This window comes from Rhagoletis pomonella, unplaced genomic scaffold (genome assembly GCF_013731165.1).
Source record: "Rhagoletis pomonella isolate Grant_MI unplaced genomic scaffold, Rhpom_1.0 Rhpom_scaffold_00003, whole genome shotgun sequence".
NCBI lineage: Eukaryota > Metazoa > Arthropoda > Insecta > Diptera > Tephritidae > Rhagoletis > Rhagoletis pomonella.
Window position 1 is genome coordinate 47,494,617 of NW_023458557.1, and position 22,807 is coordinate 47,517,423.

The 22,807-nt window shown below is 38.0% G+C and overlaps 1 protein-coding gene across 1 annotated transcript in view; it reads right to left on the reverse strand.

The window, feature by feature from the left end:
- The window catches only part of LOC118735260, a 209,125-nt gene that overhangs the window by 56,845 nt on the left and 129,473 nt on the right, over positions 1–22,807 (reverse strand). The window contains exons 2-3 of the mRNA XM_036464909.1: positions 12,625–12,927; positions 12,307–12,556 (exon numbers count right to left, since the gene is read on the reverse strand). Coding sequence (XP_036320802.1) covers positions 12,307–12,556; positions 12,625–12,927 — 553 coding nt within the window. The remainder of the gene's footprint in view (positions 1–12,306; positions 12,557–12,624; positions 12,928–22,807) is intronic.

Below are 22,807 nucleotides of genomic sequence, written 5' to 3' on the forward strand. Positions count from 1 at the left end.
AATGCGCGTACGAATGTACGAGTACGAACGCCGAGTTGGTTTTACGTTTATCGCAATGTGTGAATAGCGATGAGATTGAAATTTGAAAATAACGATTCTGTGTTGCAAGCAGTGTTGCCAGGTCTTCGGCATGAGATATCGTCCCTCTCGGTCTGAAAAAACGTCATTTCCCACCCAAAAACGTCTTATTCAAATGAATGTACAAAAAATTGTTCTTATTAAACTTTTATTGTATACAAAGGCACATATGTACGTAAGGTATATTAAAATTTAATTTTGACAGAGCTCATTTAAAATGCATTGTAAACTGGTTTGAGATCGTTAATATCAAAATAATTTTATATATACACTTGTGAACAGCTGATTAAGCCATCACCATTTTGATCAATTTTCGCTATTTTTTTTTTTGTTTGTTTAATGTTTATTATATTTTTCCATAAAAGCCAAGCTCTTTATATAATAAACAAAACATAAATCCACATTTAAAACTTTGTGCAAGAATTAAAAAAAATCTGCAAACTTAAGCTAGATTTTCAAATTTTCAATTAGATTTTTTAGAATTTTTTTGAGTACGCAGTTTGATAGCCCATTAAATTTCAGGGCATTAATGTGCAAGTTTTAAGTTGCTAAAGAATCGGGTTGATTTTTAATAATTTTTTTTCTTGTAGACATTTGGTAAGGGGGTCGGTTGTTGAAAATGCTATATTACGTTCTCCTACAAAGGAGCATAGCAATATTTCAGCCTTTTTTGGGTTCATTACATTTTCAATGAAGTCTTAAAAAAGTCGCCTACTTTTTTTTTGACTTTGTATGCTGCTACAGCTTTTTTGATGCTTTTCGAGCGTGCGTGTTGCAAGAGATCAGCTCTTCCTGATTTGGTTTTTAATGTGCAATTGCAAACATTACAATAAGCCTCATAACCTCAAGTGTTTACACAAGCAGCCTTTGACACGGGATCCTTAGTCCAAGAATCCAAAAAAATGCGCGTACGCATGGATTGCATCATATTTAAGTCTTCTGTGTCCAAAGAATAAATATCTTTTAAAGCAGCTGCTGCAAAACACAATGCTTTTAAAGATTTATTAAGAAAGTAATTCAAAACCAGTTCAACTTACAAGATTTAGTAACAGTGAAAAATTACTGGGAAGTTAAAAAACGTAATTTTTTACACAAAATACGTCCAAACGTCAGCAGGATACAAAAATCGGCCAAATGACGTTAAAAACGACAACCTGGCAACGCTGGTTGCAAGCGCAAGTGAATGATTTGCGTAGCATGATGGAGAGCTTATTAAGAGCTTAATTGAGCTTATCTGAAATTATATTTGTATATGCAACGCTGTAATGGGAAATTTTATAAACTATATTTTAATACGGTATAGTTATTTTTATCCTTAGTAGATGAAAAATTTCAATTTTAAAACTTTACTAAAATATCGATTTTCTTCTGCTTAGAAAGGTCTACATTAAAATACTATATTTTACCAAATAACCCAATAAATTAAAAACAAATAAATATGCTATAGTCTCCAAAATAGTGTCAAATATTGCTAGAACTTGTAATTTAATTTAACAAAGTATGATGCCATATGGCATCAATAATATTTGAAGGAGCTGAAATCCGCACCAGCAAATAACGATATATTTGTACTGGGAAATTGCAACTGGTAAATTTTTTAAATGAATTATTAACCCCCTTATTCTAGAACCCGAATTTTCGTAATTCGTAATTCGTAGCTACGCTACGAAAAACGGACAATCCACATGCTGCAACCCTTGCGATGATAGCTGAATGAAGGAAAACAAAGTAAAAAGGAATTAAAAAAAACACTCATCATGTGCTTGTTTGTTGTAAAATCGGTTAATTTTACATATTTTGAGGAAAATTATGGATTCTGATGTATTTGCAATTATAGCAGCAGAGTAAGCGGGCGCTATGGCAATGGATTCTCAAATGTATGCGGAGCTGTCGGCCATAGTAACCATGGGCGCATCTATGTCAGCTTCTGGTTGAAATGTTGAACCACAAGCCAGAACTCCTCCTATGCCTGAAGCTCTGGTTCTCAATCCAGTAAATACAATAACAGCTTCTTCCAAGCCATTGAAAACAAGCACTTTGTTAGGTCCACCACCTGTTGCGCTTGCTTCTGCCTTCGGCCGCGCTTAGGGATTATAACCCTTACTAAGTAGAATTCTCCTTTCTGTGTTGCGAGGAAGAGGGGCTTCCGCATGTCAAAGGTATACAGCATTTCTTGTGCATATCACTCCGGCTACGCCGTCCACAGTATTTTTGCGCAGAACCCACGTCGAAATTCGCAAAAAAGTGCATAGTGCAAACCGAGTTTATTAATAAGCTAGTGGTAGGAAATTTGAAACATTTATCTTAAATAAAATGTGAATCCTTTGATTACACGTGTATGTTAAAGTTTTTGGATTCGGGTTATGCGTTTGGACACAACAACCGAAAATCGTTGTACATTAACTAAACCGGACCCAAGTTTCTCGATAAGGGGCAACAAATATTCTTTTTTGCTCGCTTATATAAAGCAGTGGATAAAAATATACGTATCCTGCGAAAGGCAAATTTGTCTGTTTCTCTGAACACCACCAATATTTCTTGCAAACACACATTGATTTACATCTTTTATTTCGCCTCCGACACAGAATTGTTTTCGTACAAAATTGCGCAAAAAAGCTTACTCGTTGGTTTTTAGGCATGCCATTGTTACGAATTTCGAAAATATGATTCGGATTGCAGCATACTATTTCTACGATTCGTAGCAAAATCCGAATACGAAAGAGTTGCAGAATAGGGGGGTAAATCTATGCATGTTCCAACTTACTTTATTAAATTTTTGTGGTGTTATTTAATTTGATTTGAATAAAATAAAATACCATATTAAAAATTCTTTGCATATTTTTTACACCAGTTAGTACAAATGATGCCATATGGCATCATTCCAAAAAACACTTTAGAATCGCATTTTGGAAAAAAATTAAATTTAATGTTATTATATTATGTATTAAGGATCATTTAATAAAAAAGATTGGATATCGTCGTTTAAAGTACAAAATCGCGTATCGTCATTCTGCAAAACCGCGTAACTGACATTGGCTGCCAAAAATTGGATTTGCTCACACAAGCTCTTGGCTCAATCTTAATCCATTCGTCCTGAAATATACTAGCCAGAAATGCGATTGCTTTATAAAAAAAGAGAACCATTTTGAAATATGAGTGTTTTTACGCTCCAGAAAATAATTTCTACAACTTCACATACGCGGTTTTGCGTTTTGCTGATACGCGGTTTTGCCTTTTGTTGATACGCGGTATGGCACTTTAAACGACGATATTTAAAGCCCGAATCTAAAAAGATGTACCGAAAGGGTTAATTCACCACAAAGGTCAAGTGTGACAGTGGGACGAAGTGCTAGTATTAAGGAAATTGCGGAAACAGTTCCTGAATATGACCCCACTAGTGAAAACTCTTTGACAGTGGATCAGTGTATTGATCGAGTGAACAGTGCCATAAATGCGTATAAGTGGGACGATAAATGCTTGCTTTTGGCAGTTTATAGTAAATTGAAAGGTGCAGCAAGAATGTGGCTAGATGCGTCGCCGACATTTCATTCTAGTTGGATTGAATTGGCGAATAGTCTGAAAAAAGAAGTCGGTTATGAATTAAATGAGGCAGAGGTGCATTTTAAAATGGCAAATGCGACACGTAGACAAAATGAAAAGATTTTGGACTATTGTTTTCGAGTGAGTGGACTTGGTCGACGTTACGGTTTAAGTGAAAAGGCAATTATTAAATATACTCGTGATGGTTTAAAGCACCGTGAGCTACAGTTGGCAGTGTCCTCGATTCGGTTTAACTCCTTAAAGGAAATGCGTGAAACAATCGATAACTATTTGCAAAATTCGACGTTAACGAAAAACTTTAGAAGTGAAACGACTGACAATCATAATTTAAATCACGGTAAAGACAATATTCAAAAAAGTGATTTTGATAAGTAAAATATTAAGTGTTATAATTGTCAAGAATTGGGATATTTCGCGCGAAATTGTGCGAAACCGAAGCAACAGCGTTGTAAAGACTGGGGAGAATTTCACAGAGGTGGCGGGTCGGAGAATTGTGGTAAAAAGACCACGATAAAGCGTGCACAAGTCGAACAACAACCAACATTTTGCGAAAAGTATATTACAATAAATGATAAGTAATTTTTTGCGTTCATAGATACTGGGAGCGAATGCAGCATGGTTAAGCGTTCAGTAGCAGATGATTTACTGATAACCCGTCAGAAGTGTTCGATGGTTATTTTTGGTATATGCGGTGGAAGACGTTGTCTGACTGAAAAGTTAAGCACAACTATTGGGTTAAACGATGAGGTAGTCAACATAGATTTGTTGTTGACGACGAAGTTAATCGACGGACATTCTCTTGGGGCAAGATGTATTTCAAGAGGAGAATATAGTAGCAGAAATTAAGAACGACAGCGTGCAGTTTTCGTCGCACGTAGAAAAAGCCGAGGTTAGGGCAAAGACAATTAAATCTAACGACATAAATAATTTGCAGTATTGATGACGAGAAAATTAAAGAAGGTCTTCAGACATTTTTGAATGAAAACAAGGATATTTTTGCAGAAAACTTGCAAGATATTAGTTTAACTGATGCAATGCAGATGAAGATTGAGTTAACAACGAACGTGCCTGTAGCACAAAAGCCATACAGGGTGCCCGAACCGAAGAAGTGTGTCATAGCAAAAATGATTCACGAACTTTTAGAATGCGACATAATTTCGAAATCTCAATCGAAGTATGCAAGTCCAGTAGTCTTGGTAGCTAAAAAGAATGGGGTTGAGCGACTTTGCGTCGATTAAAGACGTTTAAATAAATTCACAGCGAAGGAAATGTATCCAACTCCGAATATAGAGGAACGGTTGAGTGAAGCGATGAAGTTTAAGTATTTCTCAATACTTGACTTGAACAGCGGATATTATCAGGTGCCGATTGAAGAGGGGTGTAGAAAGTATACTGCGTTTATTACCACAGAGGGGTTGTACGGGTTTAAGAGGATGACGTTTGGACTCAAAAACGCGCCGGCAGTATTTCAGCGGCTAATGCAGAATACCGCTAATAAAACAAAGCTAGGCGAAATGATCCATTACATGGACGACATTCTAGTAGGCAGCAATAATATAAGCGAAATGTACGAGAAATTAGGGCGAGTTTTCATAGCAATGAGACAACTAAATCTCACATTAAACATCAACAAATGCGAATTTCTGAAGCAAACCATTGAGTTTCTGGGGCATCAACTTCATCCCGATGGTGTGAGTCCTGGAAGTGTGAAGACAGCAGCCGTTAGTAGCTCTCCTACTCCAAAGTCAGCGACCGATGTGAGGAGGTTCCTTGGGCTTAGCGGGTAATTCCGCCGATTTGTTCCGGGATATTCAATCAAGATCGAACCGTTGAGAAAATTACTACGGAAAGAGCAGCTATTCGAGTGGGCTGAGCAGCACGAGAAAGCTTTTTGTGATTTAAAGAAAGCTTTGACTTCAAAACCAGTAATGACAGCGTATAGGGTAGAAGCGGAGCATCAGGTCCATACGGATGCAAGTTCCATTGGAATTGCGGGTGTACTACTTCAAAACGATAATGGGAATTGGAAGCCGATTGCTTATTATAGCAGATCTACAACAGATTTCGAACGAAAATTTCACAGTAACGAGCTTGAGATGTTGGCAGTAGTCAGCAGTTTAGAGCGTTTCCGTTACTATGTACAAGGAAAGCATGTCGTAGTTTTAACTGACTGCAGCGCGGTAACGACAGCTATGAGTAAAAGAGAGCTTATACCGAGAATAGCGCGCTGGTGGTTACGTATTCAAGATTATGACGTATCATTAGAACATAGTCCAGGGCGGCGAATGGAGCACGTTGATTTCCTGAGTAGAATGCCTAATGAGGACAGCGAAGAACTTGACACAGCATCATTGAAGATAGCGAAGATAACTTTAGAGACAAACGATTGGGTTTACAGCATGCAGCATCAAGACGACAAAGTACGCGAGATAATCAGAAAAGTTACGAGCGAAGGCAAAGGTGAAAGTGACGATAATACAGTACAAAATGGACGAATTTACCGTAAAGAAAAGAACAAAAAGTTATGGGTTGTACCTAATGCGATGCGGTACGAAATAATACAAAACGTACATGAAAAGGGAAGCATCTAGGTGTCGAGAAGACCATAGAAAAAACAAAAAAATAATTTTGGTTCCCCAGGGTGCGTAATTTCGTAAAATCATTCATAAAGACGTATATCGAATGTGCGTACAACAAGCAGCGAGGTGGTAGAAAAGAGGGTGAATACCACCACTACAAGATGGAGCCAGTTCCTTTCAAGACCGTACACTTGGATCACCTAGGTCCATTCCCGAAAAGCAAGAAACGAAACGAACATGTCTTAGTGTTCGTGGATGCTTTTACAAAATTTACAATTGTAAAAGGAGTTCGAAGTACAGCAACACGTTATGTCATCGAGTTACTCAATGAGGTTAGCAGTTACTTTGGTGTACCAACGAGAATAGTGTCTGATCGCGGGACAGCGTTCACGTCCCACGACTTCAAGAAGTATTGCAGCGACAACGATATAAAACATGTACTTAACGCGGTAAGAACACCGCGTGTAAATGGACATGCTGAAGGAGCAAACCGAACGATTCTAAGCATGTTACTTCCTTCGACGAGCGAGAACAAGTGTTGGGACGAACAGATTCGAGCTATACAGTGGACATTAAATTCTACGAAGAACAAAACAACAAGCCGACCACCACAAGAATTGTTGTTCAATTACAAGCCGAGAGATATTCTACAGAACAAGCTCATATTAGCATTACATCACGATGAAGACATGAGCAACGAACAACTCAGTGAGGTACAAACATAAGCAGCAGAACGAGTCAACAGTCAGCGAATAAAAGCCAAGAAGATTTTCGACGAAAAGCACAGTAGTCCAACACAGTACACTGTTGGTAATTTAGTCCTAGCTGAAAACGAGCCTGCCTGTACTGGGAGTTCACGTAAACTAGAACCACCATACAAGGGGCCATTCATCATAACAAAGGTAATAGGTAATGATCGTTATTTGATCGAGGATGTGCCAGCGTCCAGTCGAAAACAGCGGCACTACTCATCGATACACACATCCGACAAGTTAAAACCATGGTGAAATCTACCAAATTTCGACGGGTTCGACGACAACGATGATGGAGACGAGGTCGTCTCCGATGATCAGGATTGGGCGACTGTAAGGTCATAAATCACAACAATGCAACCCGAGGTCATGACAAATAATACAGCCCTGCGCAGATTTGCATTTATCTATATTTATCTTTATTCTCTTTCTAATGTTTGAATTCATTCAGCGTTCATTTTATTATCTTTCTCATATACACACATGAACTGTCAAATGAAATTCAAAACTGAAATTAATCAATAAAACAGTAACCATTTAACAGCCATCGCTACAGTACAAACAATCCCCATACAAGACGCAATGTTTTTGTGTGGTTTAGGGGCTCTGTAACAGCGGCCTGTGGAAAGAATTTCCGTGTTGTATTCTTATAAGAGATACCAAATCAAACTTATAATTGTCTATATATACAATTTTAGGACTTTAAATAACAAGAAAAAAATGATTTGTCCTTAAACTAGTAATATTATTCATAGTTTTCAAAACTTAATTTCTGCCTGCCAAAAGTATCAAAATGGGGCATTTGTGAACAAAAAAGTATCAAAGTATCAAATCTTAAAATTTAGAAAAAAAGTATCAAAAGTGATACAATTGCATCAAAACGGCAACGCTGGTGCGCGCCCATATAAAATATACAGAGACCTTTGAAGATTTCCGCCCGCGTACGCTGTTTTGAGCATCACTGATCCTGAGTGATGGTTGCAGCAGCTTCCGCGAACAAGCGCTTGCGTGGCACTGGTCGTTCGGCAGTGTACGACGATTAATCTTTTGAAAACATCGATGCACCGTTTGCATCCCTAAATGTAAAAAACCGGTCGCTAGCTTGTGTGAAAACCCCGTACCTTCACGTCCACTTTTAGCCGAAAATACAGCGGCCAGGTTACCGGAAACTGGAGCGACGGAAACGGCATTAATTAATTTAATTAAAAAAGGTCAACGACACCGGGAAGGCAGACTTGTTTCCTCGGTGAAAATTACCGAGTATTTGCTGAACAGTTTGTGCCTTAGACAGCTCGATTTGAAGTGATGCCAATGTAATTTAAAAAATTTTTCGAACGATGGGTCATCCTAATTCTTACTCAAGTACCTAAGTACATATGAATGTATGTATGTATATGTATGTTATTATAAACAGGGCCGAAAAGTTTAAGCTTTTGCTTGGAATTGCTTATTCAGGGTTTCCAAGCTTAATTTTAACGATCATGCTTATTTTGCTTGTTTCAAGGTATAAAGCTAAGTATGGACCTTTTAAGTAAACGGTCAAGAAATAAATTGCGATTATTTCGTGTGAATGAATAGTAGTGTCCAAGGATTTTTGACATCTGCTGTCTCACTTTTTCCTTACGTAATAATGGAACGGGCATATATTTCTGTTAACAAGGGTGCTTTGTACTCTTCACCTACAAGCTTTAGCAAACCATAGTAGAAAGCGTAGCAAATTTCTTAAGAACTTCGTACTGCTTAAGAAAATTTGTCTCTAAATTTTTCTTCGCCATTTATTGGGCTTTTTTTATTCGTCGAAACAAAAAAAAGAACGTTTTACAAATAGTAACATAAAACCAGGTTTGGTTTTTATTAACCCGTAACTTCAATTGCATTGCAAAATTTGAAACAAATGGTTCGTCTCTACGTAATTATAATTTTTCAGTCCTTCATATAAACTGAACACAAAACAAAACATTGAATAGTACTTAATTTTTGTTGTTTTGCGAGCATATTTGCAAGCATATTTTTCAAGGTTTTAGTGCTTATCTAAATTAGAGGGCTGCAAGGTTCCCAGCCAAACTGCACTTTTCACATTCAATCGAAAATAGGAACACATGCTTGCGGTACCTAAAAAAAAGGGACCAAAAGTAGAGAACTTCCCAAATGTGCGTACCTGAACGATGTTACTCCACGGCGCTCTTCTTCACCAAATACGTGTTCCGCTATGCTCACATACTTAAGTATCAAGCAACCTGAACGTAGTATTTGGAAACTTCACATAGGAAGGTCAAACTGCACGTGAAGTTTTATGTTCTCTTTATGGGCTTGGATTCTACTTATAACACGCGAAGAATTTTTTTTTTGAATGTGATCAGGTTTGCATTCGTTCGATTTCCAAAAATGGGGTGTGATATTAAAGCGTTTGGCCTGTAGATGTGTACTAAGGTTTAATTTTTTTGAAGTGTTGCCGACTGTTAAAAATTTTAATTAAAATTATTTAACAAGTTAGATCAGTTATTAAAGTATGGGTATTACTATAAATTGGCTTGAAAAGGCTCCATTTCTAATAAATATGTGGAAGTGTTGCCACCTGTTTAAAACGTCATATGCAACTAAAATTCTGCCCCCTGATTACGCAGGTTCGATCCTGATGAGGAGATGTGGTGATCTCCGAAATAGCTGCTCTAACTTCTACCGCTTAGACATTGTTGCTTTTTCAATTTTTCCTAATAAACAATCGTGGTACAAAGCTCAATCAAAATATTACAAAATAAAATTAAGGGAGTTAAGTAAATACATACATATTTATGTATTAAAATATGGCTGTTCGAATACGTGAAGCAATTTTTTGTGAAGGAGATCAGTTCTGCACAGTTCTTTCGAATTTAATAAATTAGATGTCAAATTAAGGACCTTGTTTTTATTTTTTGAAGTAAGAACTTTTTTAGAGGTACAGGGTGAATTGATACAATTGATATCGATAACAAAACCTATAAAAATACCGATTACAAACTCGATGACGAATTCGTTAAAAATTTCGATAGCGAAATCGATAATATTGGTAGCAAAATCGATAAATAATTGATAACAAAATCGATGAAAATATCGATAACAAAATTCGACAAATAGTCGACATGAAAATAGATAACAAAATTGATAAATAGTCGATAACAAAATCGAAAAATAATCTATAAAAGTATCGATAACAAATTCGATAAAAATATCGATAACAACCCCTATAAAAGTATCGATTATTATATCGATAAGTCCCAAGAATCCCGAAAATGTCTATTTTATATTGGCAACCCTATTACAACTTTTACCTCGTGATAAAAGTGCACTGAAATGTCTTTCGTTCGATAAAAGCGTTGCAAAATTTTTCGCCACTTAAATATTTTATTCACTTTATTTTCAGACAAATGGCAACCCTATGTAAAAATTTGCATTTTTTCCGAAAGCGGTAAAGCTGACCTTCAAAACTGTGTTTCAATATTTAAATTTGATGTAGTATGAGGGTAGATATGACATAAAAATACCTTAAAGAAACTCATATGTATGTATGTATGTACATATGTACATGTATATATATAAACAAGTAAGAGCATCGCTGTCTTCGGCTATGCCGAAGGCTTCATACCTTTCATGAACATCTGAAAATATTACTTTAACAGATTACTGCATTTGAAAAAATGTATATATTCACGGCATACATACTTAGATAGAGGAGATACATACATATATAAAAAATTATATCTAAACAATCAAAGGTATGAAAGATATACCTTATATAGCACTAATCTAAGTGATTTTCACTGCTGTGTGGTCGGTATGTATACCGGTAACACAATTTAAAGGGGTTTAGCTTCCAACATAAAGGAGATATATCGAGGAACTGGTATCTGAACAATCTGTGGTATGGAGGCAATAAATAGGTTATAGCGACCGGATCTTTGTTCATTTTACTGTAAACTTTCTATTGATAATGAGTGAAAATAGTGCGAAAATAATGTTTCTAGCTGCTTAAATGGATAACTTATAACAGAAAATCTCATATCTGAACAATCAGTTGTATGGAGGCTATAGGTTATAGCGACCAAATCTTCACCATTTTCAATGTATTCTTTTGATGATGGGTGGAAATAGTGCGAAATTTCATATTCCCAGCTGCATAAATGGAGGAGTTATAACGAAAATTCTCATATCTGAACAATCAGTTGAATGGGAGATATATGTTATAGTCACCCGATCTTTGTAATTTTCACTGTAAGTATTCTGTTAGTAATGAGTAGAACGGTGCGAAATTTCATGTTCCTAGCTGCATAAATGGAGGAGCTATGGCAAAAAATCTCATATCTGAATAATAAGTTGTATGGAGGCTATAGGTTATAGCAACCCGATCTTCGCCATTTTCACTGAAAGTATTCTTTTGATAATGAGGGACAACAGTGCAAAATTTCGTGTTACTAGCTACTTAAGTGGAGGAGATATAACGATAAATCTCATATCTGAACAATCAGTAGTATGGGAGCTATAGGTTACAGTGACCCGATCTTTGTAATTTTCACTCTAAGTTTTCTGTTGATAATGGGTGGAAGTATTGCAAAATGTCATGATCTTAGCTGCATAAATGGAGGAGTTATAACGAAAAGTCTCATATCTGAACAATCAGTTGTATGGGAGCTATATGTTATAGTGGTCCGATTCTTCCGGTTCCGACAAATGATTAATACAATATAAAAATACACCCACTTGCCAAATTTCATCAGGATATCTCGAAAACTGAGAGACTAGATTGCATACAAACAGACGGACAGACGGACAGACAGACAGACAGACGGACAGACGGACATGGCTCAATCGACTCAGCTCGACGTTCTTATCATATAAGTATACATTTTAATGGGTCTATCTCTTTTTATTCTGGTACTTACAAACATCGGACCAAAGTTATAATACCATTTCATGCTCATGAAAGGTATAAAAACGTATAGAAATAAACGTAAATATATTTTATGTGCACGAGACATATCATATTTATTATATGTATATAAAGTATGCTCTCAAACGAAATTTTCCTAAAATACTTGAAAAGTTCACATGAAGGAACGTTTTACTTGCGGAAGTTTCACAACGTAGTACTCTTCTTTTATGTTCCTCTCTTTTTCGGAACATACTTAGCTACTATACTTCTCTTCACTATCCGCGCTCTCAGTTAGAGGAAGAGAAGGAAGCGCATTCGCTAGAAAACTTCAATGTGACGCCAAGTATCTTCCGACGCGGACCTCTATTATCTAAGCGCTTAATGCTTATTTTTTCGGCCCTGATTATAACATACAAGAACAAAAACTTACGTCTTTTTTGTTGCCGAGTTGATATCATAACAACTACTGGATGGACTGTCGGCATAGGTTGCGTTAGAGTGGGGGCATATCTCAATGTCTATTTCTGCTATGCATTGATCCAAATGTCTTAGAAGACGTGCTTTGGATCCTGGCTCAGACAAGGAAGGAATATTTCCGAGCGGTGGGGGTTCAGGTGTGGCCAAGTAACGTGCCACCTCTCTAGCACAGTCCGTATACCCAGCTCTGTATTTGTTAATAGCTGCGGATATGGCATAGTAATATAATTAAAAATGGTATGCAATACACCTGGAACATCAGAATTATTACTTGGATCATCAAGATTGCGATGCCGTTGAAAGTGACGCACAGTAAGCTCTAATATATCTGCCTTTTCCAATTTGGTGTGTTTTGTTTGACCATCGGTTGTTTTTGCCTGATTCTTCGTCGACTCCAATATGAGAGCCTTTAGTATGGCCAAACTTTGATTGATACGGGCACGACGTCGCTTTTCCATAAGTGGCTTGTTTGTTCGTTTCGTGCTGTCCTGAGATGATGTTACATTTTGCGATGATGTGACTAGGCCTATTGATTTTACTGCTCCTGTTGATGATGACGCAGAAAATCCCGTTCCTGTAAATAGATTAAAAGATGTTGTCAATAAATAAATTTAGATGTGGGGTATTAGAAAAAATCTTCTTAAGTCATGTGCTTCCGATAATAACCTCTCTCAACATTAAAGTCCCTTTCAAAAACGCCTGAACTATCCGGACCCTTTATAAGCAAAGTTTCTCTATACAGCTGCTCGATGTCATGAGCCAACATCTACTCGGAACGCTACCTTATTGCAATTAATGTCCTCTGTGCAGTCACAACGGACCGGCGAGAAGTTTGGCATACCATCTCAAAACCACTTCGTACCTCTGCAGAAACAACGGGTATAATAAAGAGAAATACGCAGCATAGCAAGATACCCCACAGACAATCGCGGCGCACAGACAAATGAGCTTTACTGAGATAAAAGGAAGGAAGAGAAACGCTTTGGTTGTTGGTGTGGTGGTGGGAGATTGGTCTATTGTGGAACGAGTTTTTGCAACCCCTTCGAACGAAAAATTATACTGAAGAAGGCACAACGCCGAAACCAAATTTACAAGGAATGACGAAAAATCTTTCTACAATACATCGAAGAGAAACGACTTTTCAAGAAGAAGAAAAGAAATTGAGAAATAAAGGAAAGCTGCATGCCCACGCACTCATAATCAGTTATATGCGTCGCCATCCGCGTTTTAATATTCATATTTAGAGCGAACTTAAGGTATTAGTCCGAAGCATGCTTGCTGTGCTTGCTTCGCTTTGGGAACTGTAAAAAAAATTTGATATCTGCTAAAATGCAAAATCGCCTTTTAGAGTTTACCGATATGTAGTACTATATCTACGGTGACCATACGACCTTTATTTTAAATAACAGTCCTTTATTTTAACCCCCTGTCCGTTATTTCTTAAACTGTCCTTTAAATGAACTCCAATTAAGGTTTTTTATTTAATCGGTAATCTTTGCACAAGCTTTAAATCATGAATGATTGCTAATACTGATAGGGGAAATTTATATGTGTAAATTAGAACCGGGATACGGACGCGTTAAATTTGTTCTCAGGGGAACGCAGCATCACCCAAAAAAGGGGTAAGCGTTCAGGGTACAACAGGGGGTAATGACAATGTCCAAAGGAAGACTCGCAGAAACTGCTGAACCTCAGTATAGCTCAAAATGAGGGAAGGAATACCGATTTATGGAAGGTATACAGGAACAATGATGAGAAGACGGGTAAACTGCGGACGATTGGAATAGACGACCGGTCGTTGGAAGCTATCAAGAAGGAAAACTGTATCCTACGTTAGGGCAGGAAACCGACGGCGAGGGCAACCGAGCCAAATACTCCACCGCGTGTTCCTGAAATACCGGAAGAGGTGGCTGAGATGGTAGCCGTGGAAGCAGCCTGAAGCACGGTAGTAGAGGAAGTTAGTCTTCCACCTCATGAGACTATTTTGACCTTGTTAGAGCTTGACGAAACTCTGACAACGGATGAAGAAGAAGAACGCTATTAGCTTAGACGATAACCAGCACTCAGGTTGCACAAATAAACCTACACCATGCGAGGGCCGCGGCTGTTATCATCGCTAGAGCAACCCTCAGATCTAGACGGGAAATAGTGCTGGTACAAGAACCCTGGGTCGTCAGGCTAAATAAGAGTCTTGGGAGTAGAGAACAGGCAGGTAATTTCGGATACTAGGTGCACAAATTCTAGGTTAATAACTAATAGCTTGAAACATGTATGGCTTTCAGATTTCCTGTCGAGCGATATAGTAGCGGTCCAAGTCCTGGTCAACATCAACGAGACCATCCAGGACATCGTAACTGCATCGGGGTGCTTCCCAGGAGATGGCAATCACGCCCCACCGGAGCTTGTCACTAAACTGGTGAAGTACTGCGAAACCAGGAAGCTACCCCTGATACTCGGGTGTGATGCAAATGCGCATAGAGAGGCACGGGGGAGCAGTGACACTAACTAAAGGGGTGAGTACCTTCTTGAATTTATCCTTAGAAATAAATTAGAAACTTTTAATATTGGGAATATACCAACTATTACGACCCGCGCGAGGGAAGAGGTCCTTGATATAACCATAGGAAATACTCAAATGAAAGCGCTGGTGAAAGAGTGTAGAGTATCCAATGAACCCTCCATATCACATCATAGAATAATTAGGTTTGACAAAGAAGCAACCCCTCCTATACACAGAGTTTTAAGGAATGCCAGGTAGACATAGTGGGAGAAGTTCAAAGACAACCTGTGGTTGAACGTAGCGCAACCTGGGCTGGGCCAGAAGATCAGGAACGAAACAGAACTAGAATTTGCTACAAAGCACTTTAATGAATTACTCGTTACGAACCGGGGAATGGTCAGAATACAGAAACACCTTAACTGTGTACAACAAAGAAATAAGGGGTCTAGGCATTTAAGCTTTAGGAACTATTGCGAAAGCATAGAAGATACTGCGGAGGCTACAAGACTCTATAAGGTAATGGCAAAAACGAACTGTATTCAAGTTCGCAAGTCTAAGGAAGAGTGATGGGAGTTTCACTGGGAGTGAGGAAGAGAAGATCAAACTTATCATAGATACTCACTTCCCAGGATCTACATTGTATTCCGAGACAGATCAGTCTGAACATAGTAGTAAAATAAGCAGAGAAAACTGGTGCGTAGCTAAGGAAAAATGCTCTGAGCCTGACTCAGGTGGGCGGTGGTCACCTTTAAATCACTAAAGTCACCGGAAGCGGATGAAATATTCCTTGGCATGCTACAGCAGGGCTTAGAATTCGTGATTGAACCGCTCTTAACAATAGTTGGAAGCAGCATTGCATTGGGTTATATACTAGATGCGTGGAGAAGAGTGTAGGTAGTTTTAATCCCGAAGGTTGAAAAGAAGGACCCACTTCACCCAAAATCCTTCAGGCCGATCTGCCTCAACTCATTTATACAAAAGCTTTAGAAAAGGTAGTAGATAACTATGCAAGGACTAGGGTCTTACTGAACTATCCGCTGAATTCACGCCAGCATGCATATATGGCGCGCCGCTCTACTGAAACCGTCCTATATGCGCTGACAAGTTCACTTCAAGATAGCCTTGAAAATAAGGAGACAGTTTTATGCGCCTTTGATTAGCAGGGGGTAAACAATACCCTCATAGCATGGATTAATTGCATGCTCCGCACCAGAAGGGTAGAAATACAAACCTGTACGAATAATAGGTTGTCGCCGGAACAACAAGGGGCTGTCCACAGGGTGGAGTGTTATCTTCACTACTATAGAACATAGTCGTCGACGGACTGCTCCAAGAGCTAACAGATACTGAGCTAACTTGCGAGGGGTACGTCGACGACATTGTAATAATATGCAGGGAAAATTTCGAAAAAACCCCTGTATAATAGAATCCAGCTAGGGCTGAACGAAACCAAAAAATTGTGTGCTAAAGTGGGGCTGAAGGTAAATCCAGCAAAAACCACTATAATACCATTCTCAAGGAAATATAAACTTGATAGTCTAAAAACGATAAGGCTAGATGGAACCAACATTATGTACCAAAAAGAGTAATACTAGACCAAAAACTACTCTAGAATGCACACGTGGAACAAACTGCGAAGAAAGCTGTAAGATCATTTATGACGTGTAGGTCCATGGCAGGAAAGAGTTGGGGATGCACACCAAAGATACTGAGATGGATCTTCACCACTATAGTACAACCCATGATAGCTTATGGAGCTATCATCATGGCCGATAGAACTTCACAACTTAGAACAAGCAAAGTGCTCTCCGAGATACAAAGGCTCGCATGCGTATGTATAACCGGAGCCATGAGAACTTGTCCAAGCGCATCCTTGGAGGTTCTTCTAGATCTTACCCCTCTTCATATTCACATACAGACTTAGGCGAAAAGAGCTTTACTATGGAAGAGAGTCGAATGAGAAGGACGTGTCTGAATGTGTTCTGCTTATAAATACAAATTTTGAAAAATAAAATTAGTAAAAAGTGCGAAAGTGATGCTTGAATTAAAATACTGCGAACTCAAAACAGTGAAAAATCACAAGCTAAGTAAAATAATTGCGAACGAGACGCTTAATTTTAGTAACCTGAGAAGAGTAAACAAAAACGGTAATGCCGGAGTGCACTAAATGCAAAAGTGCAATTCGAAGTGAATCAGGAATTAGATGTGAGGGAGTTTATGGAAAAATGTACGATATGTCAACAAAGTTCGCGGGGCTTGATCAATATGCCAGCAATATGTTAAATACCAATAGCATGATAAAATTTATATGTGAAGATTGTGTCACTTACATCAAAAATGTCGAAAAGGCGATTAAAGAGATTCAAGAAACAGTTAAAACAAATGGAAGCCATTTGGAACAATATAAAAAATGAGTTCGAAAGTGCAATAAAAAACAACGAAATGGAAATAAAAAATGTACTTGAAGCTATAGAGACAAGGTATACTGAGAGAGTTAATGCAATGCAAATTGCTCAACAGTCATGTAAAAAAAGCGTAAGAGAAATGAAAAACCTCACAAACCAAATCACAGAAAAATTTTAATCACAGAGTGAAAGAATTTGCGAAGAGCTTACAAAAAGCACGAAAGAAGATGAGAAAATTTGTGGTGAAGTTAAAAAATTTTAACCAATAAACAGTGCTGCCAATGCACATACGCTGAAGTTGCAAAACTCATAGCGTTACCAGATTTGAAAAAAACCGCGCCAATAATTATTAAATCAAAAGCTATTCAAAAAAGTAACAAAACAAAAGAGGATTTAAATAAGAGAATTGACCCACAGAATTTAAAAATTTTAATTATATAAGATAAGCGAAACAGTGTTGTATTGATTGAAAGTAAAAATACTGAAGAACGAGAAAAGATAAAAAATACATTAGAAAAGAAAATTGGTAACGACTATGAAATAAAATACCGAACAAAATAAATCCAAGCTTTCTTATATATAGAATAAATTTTAAACACGAAGAAAGAGTTGGAAGAAAAACTTAGAGTGCAAGATTTTTGAAATTAGTAATCTAAAGCTAGTAAATATGCATGAAGTGAAAAGAAATAACGTAACGTATTATGATGCTACAATAGAAACGGATGCCGAAACCTTTCCAAAAGTGTTAGCCAACGAGAAGATAAACATTGGTTTGATGGAGTAAATGTTCTCTGCTGTTTTAAGTGCAAAGGTTTCAATCACAAAGCAGCAGAGTGTAAAAATGATGAAGTTTGTTTGAAATGTCATGGAAACCATAAAACGAAAGAATGCAACAAAGAGTATATAAACAGGTGCGTTAACTGCATTAGAGCAAACGAAAGACTGAAATTGGGCGTTGATGAAAATCATTTAACGACAAGTAAAACCTGGTGTACCAAAATAAGTTAAATTTAAAAACGAAACGCATTGGATACTAGCAGTCAAAGTATATAAAAGTCATATACACGAATATTCAGTGACTCGTAAATAACTTCGAATATCTAGAAATCGCTACTGATATATTTGAGTGTACATGTGGTAATATTACCGTAGTGGCTGTAGCTGCTTACAGGTCTCCAAATAGCGCGGAGAAAGATTTTTGTGACCTCGTTGAGGACTATATAGAAACATTAATGGAAGATACGAAAAACACTATAATCGCGGGAGACTTCAATATCGACTGAAAAAAGACAGGAACATACAAACGCAGAATAGAAGGCATTCTAATTGATAATTGTTTAAAACAACACATTGAAAGTTATACAAGAATGGCAAACAATTCAAAGACTCTGGTAGATTATTTAATTAGTAACATCCCGTCTATTAGTGCCAATGTTAACGAGTGTGAAAAAATCTCTGACCATGAGATCACTGAAATGCAGATAAAGGTAGAGAAATATGACAAAAATGTGATAAAAAAGAAAGTGAAAATTTTTAAATACAACAAGAAATGTTTTAAGAAAGAATTTGACAAAGAACGAATATATGAAGCTAAATTAGACATTCACGGAAATACAAAAGCAATGGAGATGGGATTTAAAAACACAATAGAGAAATTTATAGTTAAAGAAACTATACCGGATGGCGGAATTTCGAATGGCTGGTACAATAAAAGTTTAAGAATAATTCAAGAAAAAAAGGACAGCCTATATAAAATATCAAGAAAGAATAGCACTATTGAAAACTGGGAAAAGTTCAGAAAATATGAAAACTAATACAAAGTAAAAATTATGAAAGAAAGGAAGAAATATATAAACTATAAAACAAACTAGGCATTTGACCAAAAACAAATGTGGAGTGAGATAAAGAAATTAGTACCAAAAGAAAAGAAAAATTTGATAGAAAATGTGATATTCGACAACAAAATATATGAAAATTAATATGAAATAGCAAGTAATTTTAATAAATATTTTATAAATAGCATAGAAGACATAAGAAAATCAATGGAAAACATGCAATACGAAAACCAAATAGAAAATGGTCCTTATAGTTTTAAGTTCCGCAGGACTAATCATGACGAGCTGAAGAAAATATGCTCTATGATGAAAAATAAATAAATCAGACAGTGATAAAATAAGCCCTAAAATTATTTTGGATAATTGGAGAACTGTGGCGATACCTTAACGGAAATAGTAAATCAATCACTTATGAAAGGAATATTTCCAAATAGTTGGAAAGACACAATGATAACGCCAGTTGAAAAGGTAAAAAAAAACTGTAAAATGTGAGGAATTTCGGGCCATTAACACATTGGAAACATTAGAAAGAAAGTTGTTAAAATACAATTAGAAGAATATTTTGAGAATAATGATCTATTTATGAAATACCAATCAGGATTCAGAAAAAATTATTCATGTGAAACGGCTGTCAACTATGTTGTGAATGAGTGGAAGGCCACAGAAAATAAGAAAGTTATGGCTAATTTCCTTGATTTTAAGCGTGAATTTAAAACTATAGACCGAGATATACTCATGGGCGTAGCCAGAACGAAATTTAGGGGGGGAGGCCCATACAAAAAAAAAAAACAAAACCAATAACTTACTTACTAAAAAATTGTTTATTATAGCTTAAAATTATTGTAACCATTTGTTGTACAAAAAAACAAATAAACAGAAGTTCACAAAAGTTTATATAAAACTATTCGTCGATTTAAATTGTTAACTTTTTACTGAGCATGTTTATTTTACGAGGAGGAAGCATCGAAAGCCAAACCCCTTCAGTGTGAGACTTTAACCCAAACTAAACTTCCTACCGTCATGTACCATTCCCCTCCCGGTACCACCGTCAAGGATTTCGTCGGGATTATAACACTGTGTGACTGATAAGGTTATAGATCTATTCTCTTCTTCTTCTTATCTGGCGCTGTAACCGCCAAAGCGATTTTGGCCAACTGACGCCAATTGGAAATGCCAAGTGAAGCCAGAATACTTTCAGAGGTGGGGCGTCGGTGTCCATTCGAACGACATGGTCAAGCCAGTTGAGCCGCTGTATTTTAATTCGCCATATACCAGCACGGGCATGATGAGCGACTTATAGTGTGGTTTTCGTACGTCGAGAGAGGACTTTACTCCTGAATTGCCTACTCAGTCCAAAGCAGTACTTGTTGGCAAGAGCGATTCTGCATTGGATTTCCATGCTGACATTATTATCGGTGTTAATGCTGGTTCCCAAGTAAACGAAATTCTCTACTTTCTCGAAATTATAACTGTCAAAAGTGACGTGAGTGCCAAGGCGCGAATGTGCTTATTGTTTGTTTGATGACAGGATATACTTCGTCTTGTCCTCGTTTACCACCAGACCCATTCGCTTTGCTTCCTTGTCCAACTTGGAAAAGCCAGGACAGACTTCGCGGTTTTTCTTACCGATGATGTCAGTGTCATCGGCATAAGCCAGCAATTGTACGCTCTTGTAGTAAATTGTTCCTGAGCGGTTCAGTTCTGCAGATCTTATTATCTTCTCCAACATCAGATTAAAGAAGTCACATGAAAGAGAGTCGTCCTGTCTGAAACCCCGTCTGGTGGCGAACGGCAACAGAGCAGAGCTGGTGGTATTGCTCAACGTAATTTTTCACAGCCGTATGCGTTTTGAGGGGATGCCAAATTTAGACATAGCGGCATATAGGAAACTCCTTTTAGTGCTGCCGAAAGCGGCTTTAAAGTCGACAAATAGGTGTTGAGTGGCGATCGCGGGCCTTTTCCAAGATTTGGCGTATTGTGAATAACCTGGTCTATGGTAGACAATACATTCGATAAGACCTTGCAAGGTATGCTTAGAAGGCTGATCCCGCGGTAGTTGGCACGCATGGCGGGGTCGCCTTTCTTGTGAATTGGGCAGAGCGCACTTGAATTCCAGTAGTCGGGCATGCACCTTGTTTCCTCCTTGCCATCGTAGTTAAATAGCTCAGCTGACAGGCCCCCAGCTCAAGCAGCTTTGGCACTTTTCGTCATAGTCAGGCGCTGGGATATCGACTCCATCGTAATCGACTCGGACCTCGGGTTCGTCTTCTCCACTTCTTTCAGTGCTTCTGCCATACAAAAGGGTCGAAAAGTGTTCCCTCCATAATCTGAGTACGTTCTGGACATCGGTCACTAGGTCGCCATGGTTGTTCCTACAAGAGTCTTGAAACCTTCCGTAAGTCGCTCAACTATCTGCTAAAAATTTCGGGTGTTTTTTCTGTCGGCCAGCATTTCAAGCATTTTCTCACACTCCTCATCATACCAGTAATGAGCGGGAAATGTGGTTCCACTGATCGCGCAAGTCGGTTTGTTGAAGAGTACTCTCTCATAGCAGGTGTGAGAGTCGAGCGCCAAATCCATTGGCCGTCTGTTTTGATTGCTGATTTTCGACGTTGAACTTTCCTTGGATTGTTGGGGGCCCTTTTTGTTTTGCTACTCCGAGGTCGGGTCGTATATTGGGTACATCAATATAGTAGTGCGGGTCGATGTTTGGCCCTCGGAGTATACGTATGTCCATCTAAAACATGGAAGCATGCCTTCCGTCTATCACAACATCCTCGATTTGGTTTCCCGTTTTTCAATCTGGAGACATCCATGTAGCTTGAAGGATCTTTTTATGCTAGAACCCAGTAATACATAATGCCAAGTTTCGCCATGCGTGCGAAGTCGATCACCCTCAGCTAATATGTACGCTCTAATCTAAGAAAGCCTTGGATGCCTCGTCCCTCTCTTCCATTGGGGCATTGGCACATATGAATGAGATGTTGAAGAATATCGCTTTGATGCGGATTGTGGCTAAACTTTCGTCCACTAGAGTGAACGCCGGTCTCTCTCCCACAACAAATCCAACATCGAATTGTACTCCTTTACGTGGCAACTGTAGTAGGCGTCGCAAGGCTCCACGCTTACCTTCCTCGCCCCGTCCATCGCATTTCGCTGATGGCGGTGATGTCAGCCTTTATTTTCCCTAGGATATCAACCAGCCGAGCAGAGGCACCATCCCGATTAAGGGTTCGGATATTCCAAATGCATACCCTAAAATCATAGTCCTTCTTATGTTTGCCGTGATCGTCATCACGAGGCATGTTTTTTTCCATTGGGCAAGGTTTAAACGTAGCGGGACCCAAAAACAGCGCACGCGGGCCTCTCCCAGTTGAATGGCAGTCAAAAGCTTTGCAGTACTGGGAAATGTACAAAACATAGTGGTCAAAAGCGAATATCTCAACTAAACCCTGATGTATTTTTAAATTCATAGCTCTACATACCTGTATAGTAAACCAAATAGCCGGACCAGACGTTATTCAAAATAAAAAATGTAAAAAAATAAACTTTTTTCCGTATACTCTGTAATATTCCTCCGCAATTTTGTAAGGTTTTATTAGTTTAATAATTTATAATCATTGCTTTGCAGCGAAATATCTTCTCTTAAATTTTATACATAGGTATGTATATGTGGTGTCAACCACATAACCGGTTTGGCTCTCTTGCTGACTC